General features: G+C 37.7%; 2 protein-coding genes across 2 annotated transcripts; one reads left to right on the top strand and one right to left on the bottom strand.

Moving 5' to 3' along the window:
- The first annotated feature begins 694 nt into the window (after nt 1-694).
- LOC104894181 (uncharacterized) lies at nt 695-2,538 on the top strand. The gene is made up of 3 exons (XM_010680357.4): nt 695-968; nt 1,095-1,161; nt 1,283-2,538. The coding sequence occupies exons 1-3, from the start codon at nt 900-902 to the stop codon at nt 2,248-2,250; spliced, it is 1,104 nt and encodes a 367-aa protein (XP_010678659.1). The 5' UTR covers nt 695-899; the 3' UTR covers nt 2,251-2,538.
- Nucleotides 2,539-7,577: 5,039 nt separating this feature from the next.
- LOC104894182 (protein EDS1L) lies at nt 7,578-9,805 on the bottom strand. The gene is made up of 3 exons (XM_010680358.4): nt 9,485-9,805; nt 8,596-9,384; nt 7,578-8,505 (listed from the first exon to the last, which is right to left on the bottom strand). Exons 1-3 carry the CDS (start codon nt 9,803-9,805, stop codon nt 7,789-7,791), a joined length of 1,827 nt encoding a protein of 608 aa, XP_010678660.2. The 3' UTR covers nt 7,578-7,788.
- Between the last annotated feature and the right edge of the window lie 7,701 nt (nt 9,806-17,506).

The raw sequence follows: 17,506 nt of genomic DNA on the forward strand, positions 1-17,506 counted from the left end.
AAACACCAACACATTGGCTAGTAAAGCATGCATAGCATGCTAAGGAAATACCCCAGCATAGCTGGGGGTAAGGATCGAATCCCTTACCTCAAGGGCCAAGGGGGGAGCGCTCTACCCACTCAAGCTAACTCATAGCCCTAATTGTATCTCTTTTTACCATAAAGTAAACAATTACGATAGAAAAACTGTTTACACCCAATTAAAAAAATAGATAAACTAGAATAAAGAGAGTATTTTTGAGATCGGAAAAATTAATTGACCTAGTAACAACTTTTCTATGTAGGTATTAAATGGCGAATTAGTTCTACCTTGCAAAAATACAAATAACATAGATTTCATTAAGAAATCCAAACAGATAAATATTTAATGTCCACATTTTCCTCCATTTAATTCACTTTATTACCTCCCAATTTTAAAAAAAACTTCCAAAATTGTGAACTACCAAAAACACCACTCTTAACCCCAAGAGTTACCTTGGAGCCCAAGCACGAGTTAAAATATCTCACAAATGTCAAACCCTGACAATAACGACGCCGTTTACTACCAATTACCTTCACAATTAGTGAAAAAGTCATAATTTACTCTTTGCAAGAACTCTAACCCACAATAAACCGGCTTAAATACATCAGTAAATACCACAAAAATAGAAGGGTAAAGCCGGAACAAGAAGATTATATATATGGACGCAAATGCTATGATTTTAATGACTGCGAAAAGTTGAGCGAGAGGAGCAGAGGAGTTTCCGTTATCCATTCTCTTTCTTCACCAACAAAAAAAAAATTAAAATTAAAAATTCTGTCAGATATTTCTTTTTTTTCTCCCTTCTTTCTCTTCGTCGTCAGAAAAAAATCGAAATTAGGGTTTTTGATTTCAATCAAATTCGAGGTTTATCTTCAATCATGGTGTCTGATTCAATCATCAATGCCTCGATTCCCAATGCTTCGAAGGAGTTCAGCAAGAAAAAAAGGGTAATTTTCTTATTATCTCTTTCTTTCTGTTAATTTTTTTCAGTTCGTTGATTTTGGTTTATTTTGTTTATATGCATGAAATTCGTTTGTTTTTAATCTGAAATTGGAGTTTTTTTAAATTAATAGGCGAATAGGTCGGCGAGATTGAAGCAGTGTAAGCTTGATGCTAGGCGAGAACAGTGGCTTTCTCAAGGTTAGTTGGTTGACCTTTGATTTTCTCTCTCCTCTGGTTTAGTTCTTGATCACTGTTTCGTGTTTATTTGGTATTGATTGATTTTGATGGATTATTATTATTATGTGATGTTTTTTAATAGTTAAGAACAAGAATGGTAAGGAGGAAGTGAATGGTCCTGCTGTTGTTTCATCTGGTGGTGGTCAATTTGTCGGGCCGGCTATTGAGACTCGGAAGAAAGCGTCGTTGCAATGTTGTAAGGATTTAGATGTGCAAAGTCCGAGAGTGGAGGAGATCAATCACCATTATAGTGATTCAGAGTCGTCCCCATCGAATAGTCCAATGAGTAGTAGTATATCTGGGGGGAATGATTCAGGGAATACTTATACTGGAAGTAGTAGCAGCAGCAGCACTAGTTCGAGCTTCGGCAGTAGTGGCGGATGCTGCTCAGGGAGCATAACAGAAGAAGAGGAAGGTGAAGGTGGTGGTGATGGTGGTGGTGATGACGGATGTTTGGACGATTGGGAGGCAGTTGCAGATGCTTTGGTGGGTGCTGCGGATGCTAATCAGGGTCATAACCCAAATGCTGATGTTTGTCCTGAGAGAGAAACCACAGTTGGGTTGAATTCTGGAGCTCAATTGCCAAGCTGTGAGAATGTGGATGCCCAAGTGGAGAGTTCGAAGAGGGATGATGGGGTTGGGATTTTGGGTAGGGGGAGCGAGAATTGCAGAGCTTGGAGGGCGGATGATGCTTTCAGGCCTCAGAGTTTGCCCAATTTGGCAAAACAGCGGAGTTTCCCGACTGGTGCAGAGAGGCTTCATGGGTTTACAAACCCTTGGGTTCGTAACAATACGATACCTCGTGTGCCTACGTCGTGCCCTATATGCTGTGAGGATTTGGACTTGACGGATTCAAGTTTTCTCCCTTGCCCGTGTGGGTTCCATCTGTGCCTCTTTTGTCACAAGCGGATTCTTGAGGAGGATGGCCGGTGTCCTGGATGCAGGAAGTTATATGCTTCAGAGTCATCAGAGAAGGAGGCGAGTGTGTCCGGAGGTAGTCTAACAATTCGTTTGGCTCGTTCTTGTAGCATGTCATGTTCAAGGGTTTAGGAGATACAATCATCTTTTTTCTTTCCTTTTTGGGCTCATCTTATGTATGGTGGAACTCTCAGATTTTACTTTGTGGTGTCTATCAGTGTTTTGTTCATCTAGCCTGATTCTAGTTCATAGATGTGGGTATAAAAGCTTGTGGTTTGAGCACCTGAGTTATTGAGCTGGCTTGAATATAGAGAGTTTGGTCCTGAACTGTGTGGTGCTTTCGCTGATTGTAGAGGAATTGATGCTAGTATGTGAATAGATAAGTGGTACAGAAATTGAATACATTAAAGTTCATTACAATCTTGTGTATTCTCTATTTCTTTTCGCCTTTTATATTTGCAGCTTACTATTTGACCCATGGATTTGATACTAGCTATAATGATTTGCTTAAAACCTGGTGGTCTGGTGGATGCTTGATGTTCGTTTCATTGCAGCAGGAAGGTTGACTCCTTTTCTATTGCCTATGTTTTTTTCTCAATTTGCTGATTTCCTTCTGTGGTTTATAAATTTTGTCTATCTGGAATCCTTTTTGACTACATTTCTTTTGACTATTTAAATTTTTTTGTTAAGGTTCTTTCTATGTAGTGGATTATGTAAATGGTGTATATACATGAACATGACTGAAGATCTTTTCCCAGGAACCTTCAGCTTTTTTCCAAATTGATGCCTAAGGAGCACTTAGAAGCTGTGTGCTATTTAAATTGACAGCTATCGATGCTCTTCACTTTGTAAATTCCAACTCTTCTCATTCAAAAAGAAAATTCAATAGTACTACTATGATGTTAGCACCCAAACAAAAAAAAATTTATTATGTAGTGGTTTAACTGTGAATGGTTAAGATAAGACCAAGAATATTCCACAATCAATGTTTAGCCTTATATTGAGATTTGCTCGGGGGATCTTGACTAGGCTAGGCAAAACTGTCCCGGCCCAAACTACCCGAATTAAACCTGAAATTGGCAATCCAAAGTTGACATGAGACCCGACTCGAAGTATGCTCATTATTTAATAGCTTTGAGCTCATTTTAAAAGTTAAATAATTAATCAGCTGGATGCTTTTTTAGAGGAAATTAAGTAGAGCTGGCTATTTATGTTTGTTCAGTTCGAAGAGTGTTGTATCTTTTTGGAAAAAGTAAGAAGCCTTATCCAGATGGTCTACCCTCTTGCTCACAAATCAGGAACAAGAAAAAGAAATGTGGAAAAGATGTCCTACGCCATTGTGAGAATGGTTATATATGCATGTAATGTGTATCACTGCTAATTTACAAGATCGGTATGGTATTCTGAAACTTTAGTGGCGATTGTGTGACATTCAGGATCGTCCACTTCTCTGTATTGTCATTGAAAGTGGCTTCTCGTCACCTTTGACTGTGAGTGTGTGATTAGGGAAGTTAGACTGCTGTTCTGCTGTTGTGTGGTTCAGTTCGTATCTCTGTTTAGTATGTTGTATTAAAAATTAAGGAGCAGTTCTGTCTTTTTACCTGTGAGCTATTAAGGGATCAGTGCTACCCAAGTCTTCTTGTGCAAGGTGAATTCAATGTCATATGTTAAAGCTTTTGATTTAGAGGATGATTTTGTATATATACCTTATATAATACGTTAGGTGGCATTAACAGCTGTCCATTAGTCCCCTGGTTTGTCTTTGTTGTCAATTGTCAGGAATGTGCTTTATGAATAAGATGCAAGGTCCATTAGGCTGGTCACGACCGAGTGAGAACGAGAAAATTTTGGCGGCTTGATCATAAAATTTTGAATCATCTAGGAGCATTTAGACAGGGTGAATTACGAATCATTGGGCCATTCATCTGAGTTGGCTCGTATAAGTTACAGAAGGATTGGTCTGACTTTTATCTATATAAGTTACAGAAGGATTGTTCTGATTATTATTTATTCTGGTTGTTTGTGTATCATAATTGCTATTATTGTCATTATTTTATAATTATTATTATTAGTATTATCATTATTGTTGCTTTTTTTATCACGATTAAATATCTATCATCACTACTATTAATGTTGTTATTGTTGAAAATATTAATATAAACTATAATGACATTCTTCAAGTTCTGTTTTAACCTGGCCAGTGGGGATCAGTCTGAACTTTGTCTTATGGTTTGACTGGCTTGGTATGGAGATTGATTATTGTCTTTGAGGAGTATCAATATCAGTTTTTATTGTCTTATTGAGATTTTCCTTATGTTGTATGGTAGCCTTGACAGCCTGACAGGTAATGCCGAATGGCTGATTATCTCATGCTGATGAACTTTTTCTAAAGCATCTAGTAGGTGTCTTTAAAAAGTCTTTGATGCTCTGGTCGATTGCGGCCTGACTGTCTGATGGTGTCGGATGTGGAGATTTTTTTTCAATGTGGAGTAGAAGAGTATGTGTCTTCTATGATTTGCTGCACAACAAAAATACGATCAGTAAGAAAATAGGATAAGGTGGACAAGCTTGAGTCAGAAAATCATAGATGATATTGTGCAGGAAACTCCATTATGGGAGATTTACTGAAATATTAGTTAAGAAATGATTAGTATAATGTATTTCTAGAGCAGTTTATTATCTCAGCTGATAGGCTGTTATTATAGTCGTCAATCGTCATGCTTACTTTTTATTCATGAACGTCTTGCCTAGTGCTATTATTGCATATCTTCTCATGTTCTGGAGCTTTTTGGTGTACTGAATTAGCTTTTCATTCTCCTTACATATCCTGAGTGGTTTAATTGTTAATTAGTTCTTGAATCTTGATGATTATTTTCCTGGTCAAGCTTTCCTGGATTCACTATTTCTTTCTCGTTATACAATTATGCATGATTTACCATAAAGTCATATCTATGCTGATATTTGTTTTCGACTTTGTTGCTTTTTTCGTGTCATTGCCATGTTAATGAAACTTTATGGTAGATAGTGCAGCAAAAAGCTTCCAGAATGATCCTATTTTCAGTGTTCATGTTTGGAATGACAAATGACTAGCGCCAAAGGGTCTCTGTATGCTGACATTTCTTTACTTTTGTTTTGATGTTCCTGCCATATTGAAATGACATGAAGCTTGAACACTTGTGGGGGCAATCAATATATAATCTGGGAGGTATGACATACAATTATGTTACTTGATTTAGGTATGGTTTCATGATATGCGAGATTAACATTATCAGTGGGAAAAAGGTTGGATTCTCTGCCAGAAAATTTCCTGAGATGTCTGAAAGTAGAGGATACTTTTGACCAGTGTTTTTTCTTTGGAGAGTGATGAAGAGCTGATCTTCTAATCTACTGATCATTTGTTAGTTAAATGAAGGGGTATGAAGTATGGACTATGGTTCTAAACCTTTATTCTTTGAGTTCCTAAGTTTGCTTGCTCTCTTGATTTTGAAGCTTTCTGACATTCTATATTTCTCCTCCTATCTGTGTCAAAGTATTGACCATTTTCAAGTTCAAGAATGGAAGGTTTCTGTACTCACATGCTAAATACTGATGCCACTTCTATTTTGACATAGTGTGTGTAATGTGTATATGGAATTTCCAATGTAATTTATCCTATATCACTCAGACTAAAGCTTAACTGTTGGCATGGTACCACATGGAAGTGTCAGACTGTCTGTTTTCATTTTTTGAAAATTTGCATGTATGATTAAGTGAGGTTTAAAATGAAGTGTCAACTGCCTATGCATATGTTATAGTGTCTTTTGGATTTGCGCCTTATAGGTGAAATACAGTTCCTAGTAACATACCGAATATATCAGCTTTCCTACCCATTGCTGAGCTTAGTTTGGATATCTTGGTGCTCCTGGCTGTGCGCTTTTCCTGTCTTCTGACCTTGGTCTGAAGATACGCCTTTTACATCTGAGGCTCTGAGTTACAAAGATTAGAACTTCTGACCACTTTTATTGACAAAACTACTCTCCTGCAGTATATGGTCCTTTTCATCTCTTGTTTGCATTTGTGCTTTAAATATGTGATCTTGGATAAATTTGCAAATGTTAGTGCTTGTACAAGTGATATGCCTTCATCATTTATTCATCTTGGCTCTCCTTGTGAACATTTAGCTGATTAGATTTGGAATGCTGTGTATATGACAAGCTGTTTGAAATCTTGTGAATGAGGCAAACTGCTTCTTTCAACAGGATACATGAACAAGTAACCTGGTTTTTATGTCATATTCTCTGTGGGAGTGGTTTATTTAGAATGTGTTATGTTATGAGATCTTCTTAGAATCAGGCCTGATTACTTGTAGCTGATAGTGATCCAGGTACTCCAGAAAATAGTTTTTATAGTTCATGTGTTATGTTGGAATGGCTTATGAAGATGTAGTCATATTGCTTAGAGAGGAGAGAGTATCGGTTTGGGTTGTGCTACTACCTTGTTTTGGATGCCAGCTTTTATTAATGGGTTTATTATGGCCATAAAACAGGCCAAGTAAATAAAAGCAGAGACAAGTCAACCTTTTTCTACAAACTGAAAGCAAATAAATGAGGTTAGCAACTTGGAGATAATCATAGTGTATTCCCGTATTACTTAACCTTGGGCTATTTGTTGTTCTACCAATCTTCTGGAATCTGAAAGCACACCTTTTATCCACCCTTTTGTTTCATAATGCGCAGAAGGATGTACTTTTTTCAGCAATGATCACCACCAAATCATGCTTGCTTGAGTTTGGTTAGGTTTTGTTGTTGGATAATGTTTTCGATGTGGTGATATACTGCTTGCTGGTGATAATGTGATGCTTAGTTTTTTTTTTTTTTTTTTTTTTTTTTTTTTTTTGAGAACCTTTAAGTGGGTATTGGAAGTTTGGAACACAATATCTGCTATTTTTTATGTTGTCCAATAGCTTTTGAAGGAAAGCTATATAGTTCTCTTAACTTGGGTAAGGAAGCCCAATAGCTTTGGCCTTGCGATACTATGGTGAATGTGGGGACGTGAAAAACATGGGAAGTTGCGACTCCACATATTATTTTCCGCATAGGGTTCTATTCCATGCTCATGGCTAGGGTAAGGGAGTTATTGCTGCCTTTAGCTCCCATCAACACCGTGCCAACATAACATATGCCAAATCTTAGTTGTTGGCTTGTTGCTTTTCTGTAAACAAGCATCAACCAAGATGAAACTTTGCTGAGGTTTCAGTTAGTATGTATAGCCTGAGCCACTGTGTTTATACAATAATGCCAAATCCTATTCCCAAAAGACGGGGTTGGCAGCTACTGTGTTTGTGTATCTTTATATGCCATTCGCTATTTTTCACATTCTGAAATCGCAGTTCTCTAGTTATTGATAGACTACAGGGTACTGACTACTGATTTATTTTCTTTAGAATCTGAACTCGTATCTATCTAGTTATTGGTATAGTGTTATGTATCAGTGTAAAAATTGATTCCATATCAGAATCTTGAAGTCACAATTGTGAGACTGAGTTATTGGTACAGAGTGCCATCTGCCATGCATCTCTCTAGCACCAAAGCTGTCATTCGTACTGAGAATAAAAAATGGAATCTGTTTCCCAATCATTATGTGTGTTTTGTATTCTTGAAAATTGTAGATTCTGGAGATCGGAATACTTATTTACTCATGAAATAGATCTCTGATGCAAGATACTGATCTATGCTGGATGGGGAGCTTCTTCCACCACTGGACAAAAGTGGATTCGTTCAAGAACACATCTTTGCCCAGCAACTCATTCTGGGCCCATATTGATACATTTCTCTCAAGGTGGAGAATTCTCTTCTTGATGTCTTCGGGGAATTCTATGTTTCGGGTACTAATGCAAAGCTCCTCAACTTCGGCCCAGAAGCAGGAGTCTGGCACGGTTTCAGCCTCCATTTTCTCCACATGCTCACGCCATTGCTGTACATATCTATAACGTGATGGTCTGCCTTTGCCCATGTATGATCCAGTGTCCTCGTTCTTCAAGTGGCGGTAGTAGTTGGCAATATCCAGGGGCTCAACAAGGCGCCTGTACCTGGTACCAATTTCAATCCACTCTTTCTGCCCCTCAAACTCGTCAGGTAACTCATTTCTTTTCAGCATCTCAATTATCTCATCCCATATGCCTGCTAGTTCCAATCTCCTTATATTGTTGTTGAAATCCTCTGTGTGATTTTGCATCTTAAAGGCATCATAGTAGCCTACTTTTCGAACTTCACAAAGTTCTCGATATCTTTCAAGCATATTAAGCACATCTCTGATCTTGTTCTTGTTGCTGTTGATCTTAATTTGGTTTCTAGCCTTTTGTTTTTCTAGTTGTCCTGCAGCTCGAAGACATAGTCTAGCTCTTGCACTCTGGAATTTCAACTAGCTTTAATTAGCAACTTGTTAAATGATAAAAAGAAACAATTAGAAAGTGACAATAGAGAGCAATTCTAAACTCACCAAGCCTAGATCATCCAAAGCACTACATATGGCAAAATTTTCGCTGTTTCCCATATTTTCTGCAGATAAAGGCAGATCTACCAGATGCTCTAAGTCCGCCACGCTTGGCATTTCCAAGTTCTCAAGTAATTCATGCTCATAAATTACATGTTCTTTCAGGCTTCTCTGGACTACCTCATCCCACTCTGATTCTGAGCCTAGCTGAAGGCAGTAATATAAAATTTGGAAAATGGCATCTGGATTTTTTATGGTGACAAATTTTCCATTGCCGGTACAGAAAACATAGGTTCCAAAAGGTCTGTAAGGGCTAAGCTCAATGAAATTGGTTGCATTTTCCAGTAACAAGTTTGTACAACCCATGAATTTGCGGGCCACACGGCTAGTCACTAATGAGGCGTTTCTAATTACTGTGAGAATAAACATTGAAGCTTCTGTTGTTCTTCCAACAGAATCACTCGCAAAAAATGGAGATTTCGGGTTGTAATAATGTAGAACCGGCTGGAATTCGCGCTCTATGGCGGAAAGAGGTGTGAGGGAAATTCGAGGGACAATGTCATATCTCATGATGAAGTGTGTGAAATATTGACTCCAATGCTCTCGTTTCAAGGCATGGGATAGAATATTGTCACCCACAAGAGGTGACCCGAAGGTGATACAACGGGGTGGAATTTGGTTGATGTGTCTCTGATTTTGGGAATCCAAGAACCAAAGAGTTGCAAAGATAGCTGTTGCTGCACCTGCAGAATGTCCTGCAAACACTATCGGCTTCTCTGTTGCAGCTTTTTCCACCTGAGAATCAATACTCTCAGTTGAACGTTCTCCTATATTTACAGGTTTATAAAACTGTTTTTTCTTCTTGATTATACAAGCTAATTATATAATCTCATACCTCATTTTTGAACGATGTTTTTGCCAATATTGCTTCAAATCTTTGTAGAAATGCTTGGTTTACTGTTGCAGCTTCATTGCTGCCAATGGTTTTGAGAGAAGGGAAGAGATTGAGGTTGATCTTTGTCGTTCCGAAAGGCTTATGTGTAAACCAATCACCAAAATCCCAGGTTCCTGTAAACCCAAAGATCACCTCTGATGACGAGCTCTTAGATTTCTCGCATATGTAAGGCTTGTTAGAAGATGACTTGTGAGCTTTTATGGCTACTGTGCATGCTTTACCGATTATCTCTTCGCGTAATCCTATTTTCTCTGCTGCCATATCTATGATTGTTGCTTTTGTTCTTCTTTCTTTTTTGGTGTTTTTTTTATCTTACATGAAGAAGCAGAGAAAGCTGTTATGTTTTTTATGCTGGAAATGGTTGTTTAGTAGTGTTAAGGTAGGCAGGATGTTGATTATTGAAATGTCTTGTTATAAGACTGGAATAGACCAGCAAAGATGCTTACATGGGCAATTTTGTCATTCTAATTGCGTTGACTTGAAAGGTACATTTGTCTCTCTAAATTCTATGGCCATAAAATGATTTGATGAATGGTTATTTTTCGTGGAAAATTCATTGGTTACCCACATCCCACTTTCCAGTTGCGTATGTGAGTTTGAAACTTATGATTGTCTGGTGAATTGAAATGTGGTCCATCAAGATTAAAGGGCTTGACTTGGACTTGGAAGTCTTGCATTTTTGAGGCCTATAATTTCGGAGATTAAATAAATCTATTCACTGGGTAGACTATCCATTAGAAATAGACAATTAAAATATAATTAAATATATTAAGTTATATTTTACTATTTATGAATGTCTACCTCTAATGGATGGATTACCCACTGCGTAGATAGTTTTATTTGTATAATTTCAAGAGTTTGCATCATTGCGAGAGAATTACTTGAATAGAATTTGAATATAAATGAGCTATCTTTAACTCATTTAATGCCCGTTCAATTTTTGTTTACATGAATAATCTAATCTATGACTAGTTATTCCAAAATAATCATAAATATGGATTAAGTATAAAAAAAATTAGCACAAATAATCATAACTATGAATGCTCTTCTCAAATTAATCAATTTAACTCTGAATAATCTTAACTATTACTTATTTATTTCTATGAGACTTGTCTCAAAACAGTCCAAATAATTTGTGAATGTGTTGAACCCATTGCAAAGATAACGTGTCAAATTCTAATTAAGCCAATTTTTTCACTCTCCACCCCTTTCCCTAACCCAAACTTACTGTCCAACCAACACCTCACGTATTCCTCCCTTGCTTTAGTCACCGCACAGGACCCTCCAAAAGTAGGGTGTGTTGGATCAGTGGTGAGTAACTAGTTAATGAAAGGGCCCTAGGCAGGCCCGTCTCGAACTATATAGAGCCCTGTGCGATCTCGTATTTGAAGAATTCAATAATGTAATAGCTCATCCATACTTCACATAATCCTATTATAAAAAAAAAGTAGTCCAAATAAGTAGATAAACTTTTTCATTTTACTACTTGAACTTTCTCTATTTTGGGGCTCTCACAATTAAGGGGCCCTGTTCCATGGAACATGTTGAACATGCTAAAAGCCGCCCATGGCCCTAGGTCACTGAAGTGAAGGGTTCGAGGATTTTAGTAAATAATAAGGTGTGTTTTGATTTTTTTTGGAAGTGTTATAATTGACAAATTTCACATCTATCTCATGTTTCTCTTCCCTTCATCCTTTCATCTGTTATATATGTGATCAATGAGAGAACCGGATATCTACTCCAAGGCACGGAAACTACGCTTTCCTATTAGTTTAATTTCGCCCCTCTAGGATCACCGGGTTAACACGAAATAACTAATGAGATACAATGAAGAGAAACAATCCACTTAGATGATCTTCTAAGTGAATCAACAAGAACTTGTGTTTTGTGTTTGTTAAGAACACTCAAGAGAAGATTGCAAGTTTTCTCTTAAGCTAAGCAAGAAGTATTAGAGAGAGAGTATAGAATAGAAAATTCTGATTTTCTTCTAACCCTTCACTCATAGGAATCCCAAGGTTTATATAGGAATCATAAACCTTTCATTGACTAGAGTAGACAATCCATAACCCCCATTTTAATCACCCATCAAAGGCCTTTAATCAGCTGATTTAAGGACCTTAAAGGTCATTAAAATGAGGCCATAACATCACAACGGACATAAAACCGTCAAGGCATCTTTTCGCATTCCAAGGCAGAAGACATGTCGCGACTCGCGAAGAAGCTCGCGAGTCGCGAGGCGCTGGTCGCGACCCGCGACGCCTGTCGCGACTCGCGACGGGCCACTGGTCGTGACTCGCGACTCTTGTCGCGACTCGCGGCCAGTCTTCTGTCCCCTTGGTTTATCAATGCGTTTTGCCACTGATGCACTCTAGTCTTTTGCATACTAGACCTCCTCCTCTTCTAGTACATACCCTTATGAGTTTCAAACCCATTACCCTATAAATGTTCCAACAATCCTCCTCCCATTTATAGGGTAATGTTGAAAAGTTTTTCAACTTGCTATAAATCGCAAACACACATGTTCATGCATCATGGAAATATCTAACGATTGAATTTCCATTTAGTAAAAGTAATCTTTACAATAATTTAGATCATAATGATAGACAAAGCTTTGAATCATATAACCATTACAAATTATTGAAGTTACTAATACACACAAACATAAACTAGGTTCTTAAAACCTCCGACACCTATGAAGCCTTGGTGTCCATATCCATTCATAAGCATTCCAAGTCAAGCCTTAGACTTGATGAAGCGGCCAAACTTCTAGCTTACATAGGTAAATCTTTCCGGACATGCTCCTACAATTGAGCACCTTATCAAAGATTTATTAAGAATAAAATTCAACCTCTTTATCATTGTAGCAACAAGCACTAACCTCGGGATGTATTAAACAAGTGCTCCCAACCTCTTAGAGAAGTACTATCCTCCTTGAATTTGAGATCTAACGTTGTATTAGACATCAAATAGAGTTTTCCTTCACCATAGGTTGATCAATAGGCTTAAGACCCATCCCTTTGTTCATTTTGTTCACTAGTTCCCTTGACAACGGTTTTGTAAACGTATCCGCCAAGTTCAAACTAGACCGAACAAAATTAATAGTTATACAACTATTCCTTATCATTTCCCGCACATAGCTATGTCTAACTCCAATGTGCCTTGACTTGCCATTGTAGACTTCACTATATGCTTTAGCTATGGTTGATGCACTATCACAATGGATAGCAAGAGGTGACATTGGTTTCACCCATAAGTCCACCTCACTCAACACATTCCTTAGCCATTCCGCTTCTTGGCAACAAGAAGCCAAAGCAATGAATTCCGATGCCATAGTGGAATCCGTTATACATGTTTGCTTCTTGGAAGCCCATGAAATGGCACCTCCTCCAAGAAGAAACACCCAACCACTAGTGGATGAATAATCTTCCTTATTCGAAATCCAACTAGCATCCGAGTAACCTTCTAAGATAGAAGGTTCTCTATTGTATGTTATGACATAATCCAAGGTCTTATTCAAGTACCTTAACACTCTTCTCAATGCTTGCCAATGCAACATACTAGGATTACTAGTATACCTACTGAGCTTGCCAATAGCAAAGGCTATATCCGGCCGAGTGCTAGTCATAGCATACATCAAGCTTCCAATTAAGCTTGCATACTCCAATTGTGAAATTGGAGTACCACTACTCGGAACCAAGTGAATACTAGGATCCATAGGAGTAGCAAAATGAGTCGAATTTGACTCATTATACCTCTTGACCACTTTCTCAATATAATGAGATTGTGATAAAGAAAACGACCCTTTCCCTCTTATTATTCTAATACCTAGAATAACATCCGCTTCACCCAAATCTTTCATGGAGAAGCTAGAGGAAAGGAAGACTTTGGTCTTTTCCACTTGTTCCAAATCAGTCCCAAAAATAAGCATATCATCAACATATAAGCAAATTATAACTCCTTTACCGTTATTATCAAATTTGCTATATACACACTTATCGGACTGATTTATTTTTGAACCCACTAGACAACACAACTTCATCAAATTTTTGATGCCATTGCTTAGGTGCTTGTTTAAGACCATACAAAGATCTAATATTTCAAACTTTAGTTTATTGACCTTTGACCACAAATCCTTCAAGTTGATTCATGTACACTTCCTCCTCCAATTCACCATTAAGGAAAATAGTTTTTTACATCCATTTGGTGAATTACTAGACCATGAATCGCAGCTAATGCTATCAATAGTCTAATAGTAGCTATTCTAGCTACTGGAGCATAAGTATCAAAGTAATCGATACCATATCTTTGCCTAAAACCTTGGACCACTAACCGGGCCTTATGTTTTAGTATATGTCTCCATCGATTTTCTTTTTCCTTAACAAAAATCCATTTACAACCTAGGGGTTTGCAACCGGGAGGTAAATTAGCTAAAATCCAAGTGTGATTACCCATTATAGAGAATCCATTTCATCATTCACTGCCTCTTTCCAGAAAGCAGAATCATGAGACTTCATAGCCTCATCAAAGGACCTAGGATCCTCCTCCATATTGTAACAATATGAAATTTGAGTCGAAATTGACTCCCTTGACCCTTCAACTAAATATAGTTGAAAATCCGGTCCAAAAGATTTCTCTTTTCTAATTCTTTACTTTTCCTAATTTCCGGTGTTGTAGTATCATGATCATTAGAAAGTCATCTACAACATTGGAACTAGTACTAGGTATCATGTCCTTTGGTCTTGGAATCGATGAGAATCTAGTCTCATCAAATATTGCATCCCTTGACTCTATCACGGAGTGAATAGAGACAAAGTCATTGGGCTCAATGACATAAAACCTATAGGCTTTGCTATGTACCGCATAGCCTATAAAAATGCAATCAATTCCTTTTTCACCTAAAGTTTTCCTTTTAGGTTCCGTCAATTTGACAATTGCCCTACAACCCCATACCTTAAGGTAATTGAGATTAGGCTTTTTATTACACCAAAGTTCATAAGGGGTTTCTTATTCCTTTTATTAGGAACTCGATTTAAGAATGTAACATGCAGTTAAAATTGCATCACCCCAAAAACCGTCATTAAGACCCGAATTAGAAAGCATGGTATTAACCATTTCTTTTAGGACCCTATTTTTTCCTTTCCGCTATACCATTACTTTGAGGTGAGTATGGGGCGGTTGTTTCATGAATTACACCAATGGAACTAAAATAACTTGGATTATAATATTCACCACCCCTATCCGTTCGAAGTCTTTTAATCTTTTGATTAAGTTGGAGTTCCACTTCGATTTTAAAGGTCTTAAACTTTTCTAGTGCTTCATCTTTAGTAATAATAAAATATATGTAACAAAACCTTGAAAAATCATCAATAAAAGTTACAATATATTTTTTATTTCCTAAAGAAGGTGAACTATGAAAGTCACACAAGTCACTATGCACCAATTCAAGCAATACCGTTTGTCTAGTCACACTAGGATAAGGATTTTTTGTAATTTTATTTAGCACGCAAGTGTGACACTTCTCTAACTTTAAATCGAAAGGAGGTATCAACCCCATTTTAGACATGTCATATAATCTACGATAATTCACATGACATAAACGATTGTGCCATAGAGAAGAAACATCAAGCATGTAAATAGAACTAGTACCAATTTTATTATCAATACTAAATTTAAACATTCCATTACAAAAGAAACCTTGTCCAACAAAAATACCACCCTTGGAAAGTACAAATTTATCCGACTCAAAAACAACTTTAAAACCATACTTATTCAAGAGACCTCCTGACACAGATTCTTCCTAACTTCCGGTACATACACAACATCCCGGAGAGTTAAAGTCTTTCCCGAGGTTAACAACAATTCTACTTGGCCTATGCCTCTAGCCTTTACCGTAGAATCATTCCCCATATACAAGATTGGACCATCATCCAAATCTTTCAAAGACTTGAAGAAATCCTTGTTATTGCACACATGTCTAGAGGCTCCCGAATCTATCCACCAAGAATCATCAACCTGCACACACATAATTTCAGAAATCATAGCAACAAAATGCATTTCTTCAATTACATTAACATGTGCATTGTTACCTTGTGTTTTGAACAACACTAGGTTGTGTGTTCTTTGTCTTCTTCTTGTTGTTAGAAGGACAATCCCTCTTAAGATGAGGACCATTGCATATCCAACAAGAGAGGGTCTTCCTCTTCTTGTTTGCAACATTGGTTTTGTTATGTTGTTGTTGTTGTTGTTGGATTTCTTGGTCTTACTAGACCCACCAACCTCTACCAAATTAACGGTAGATTTAGGAATACTAGGAGTAGTATCCTTAACCCCATCTTGAGCCCGGATCCCCTCTTCAATACGAAGATGAGTTCCTAATTGCTCCATGGACATGTCTTCCTTTTTATGTTTTAAAAGATGTTTTGTATCTTTCCAAGAATTTGGTAATTTGTCAATGATTGAGGCAACCGCAATTGCCTCATCCATCACCATACCATGTGATCTTATTTGGTTCAAAATATGATGAACCTCATGGAATTGCTCCATAATAGGCCGATCATTAGTCATTTTAAAAGAATTAAAATTACTAACAAGGAATTTCTTACTTGAAGCATCTTCCGAAATGTACTTGGCCTCAAGAGCGTCCCAAAGTTCCTTTGCACTCTCCACATTTTGGTAGAGATCAAACAACGGGTCGGTGAGAGAGTTGAGAATATGACACGACAAATGTAGTCATCATTCTCCCACTTGATCCTCTTCCTAGTAGTCTCAAGAGGCTCTTCCTCTCCATCTTCCGGGAGTGGTGGCATAGGAGTTGATAACACATACACCACATTCAAGGCGGTCAACAAAAAATGCATCTTCTTTTGCCACCTCCGATAGCCCACCCCCTCAAACTTATCCAACTTTTGGAAGTTCATAGTCATGTCCTTGAGTGATTGAGCCATATCCGAAAAGAAAGAAAATTAAACTAATAGATTGTTATATTGTGATCAATGAGAGAACCGGATATCCACTCCAAGGCACGGAAACTACGCTTTCCTATTAGTTTAATTTCGCCCCTCTAGGATCACCGGGTTAACACGAAATAACTAATGAGATACAATGGAGAGAAACAATCCACTTAGATGATCTTCTAAGTGAATCAACAAGAACTTGTGTTTTGTGTTTTGAAGAACACTCAAGAGAAGATTGCAAGTTTTCTCTTAAGCTAAGCAAGAAGTATTTGAGAGAGTATAGAATAGAAAATTCTGATTTTCTTCTAACCCTTCACTCATAGGAATCCCAAGGTTTATATAGGAATCAAACCTTTCATTGACTAGAGTAGTAATCCATAACCCCCATTTTAATCACCCATCAAAGGCCTTTAATCAGCTGATTTAAGGACCTTAAAGGTCATTAAAATGAGGCCATAACATCACAACGGACATAAAACCGTCAAGGCATCTTTTCGCATTCCAAGGCAGAAGACACGTCGCGACTCGCGAGAAAGCTCGCGAGTCGCGAGGCGCTGGTCGCGACCCGCGACGCCTGTCGCGACTCGCGACGGGCCACTGGTCGCGACTCGCGACGGTTGTCGCGACTCGCGGCCAGTCTTCTGTCTCCCTTGGTTTATCAATGCGTTTTGCCACTTGATGCACTCTAGCCTTTTGCATACTAGACCTCCTCCTCTTCTAGTACATACCCTTATGAGTTTCAAACCCATTACCCTATAAATGTTCCAACATCATCTTCACTCAACAATTCCCACACAGTCATTAATACTTCACCTTCAAATTTTCATATAAAGTACTCCCTCCGTTTCCTTGAGTTCTTTATGTTTGGTATCATGCACGTGAATTAAGGAGTGTAGGTAGTGGAATAAGATTCTCTTAAACGATTAATGTTGGTTAACTAAATCAGTAAATTATCATGAACTTAGGAAAAGCAAACTGCATTAAATGCAGAAAACAGTAAACTAAATGT

The sequence above is a fragment of the Beta vulgaris genome, chromosome 5 (assembly GCF_026745355.1).
Source record: "Beta vulgaris subsp. vulgaris cultivar EL10 chromosome 5, EL10.2, whole genome shotgun sequence".
Lineage (NCBI taxonomy): Eukaryota > Viridiplantae > Streptophyta > Magnoliopsida > Caryophyllales > Amaranthaceae > Beta > Beta vulgaris.

Excerpts from the sequence above, each read along its gene's own strand:
- LOC104894181 (XM_010680357.4), top strand. The coding sequence starts at position 900 with ATGGTGTCTGATTCAATCATCAATGCCTCGATTCCCAATGCTTCGAAG. Across the intron at positions 969-1,094 it reads AGTTCAGCAAGAAAAAAAGG|GCGAATAGGTCGGCGAGATT; the intron begins GTAATTTTCTTA and ends TTAAATTAATAG. Across the intron at positions 1,162-1,282 it reads AGAACAGTGGCTTTCTCAAG|TTAAGAACAAGAATGGTAAG; the intron begins GTTAGTTGGTTG and ends GTTTTTTAATAG.
- LOC104894182 (XM_010680358.4), bottom strand. The coding sequence starts at position 9,805 with ATGGCAGCAGAGAAAATAGGATTACGCGAAGAGATAATCGGTAAAGCA. Across the intron at positions 9,385-9,484 it reads AAACATCGTTCAAAAATGAG|GTGGAAAAAGCTGCAACAGA; the intron begins GTATGAGATTAT and ends ATTGATTCTCAG. Across the intron at positions 8,506-8,595 it reads CTTTGGATGATCTAGGCTTG|AGTGCAAGAGCTAGACTATG; the intron begins GTGAGTTTAGAA and ends TTGAAATTCCAG.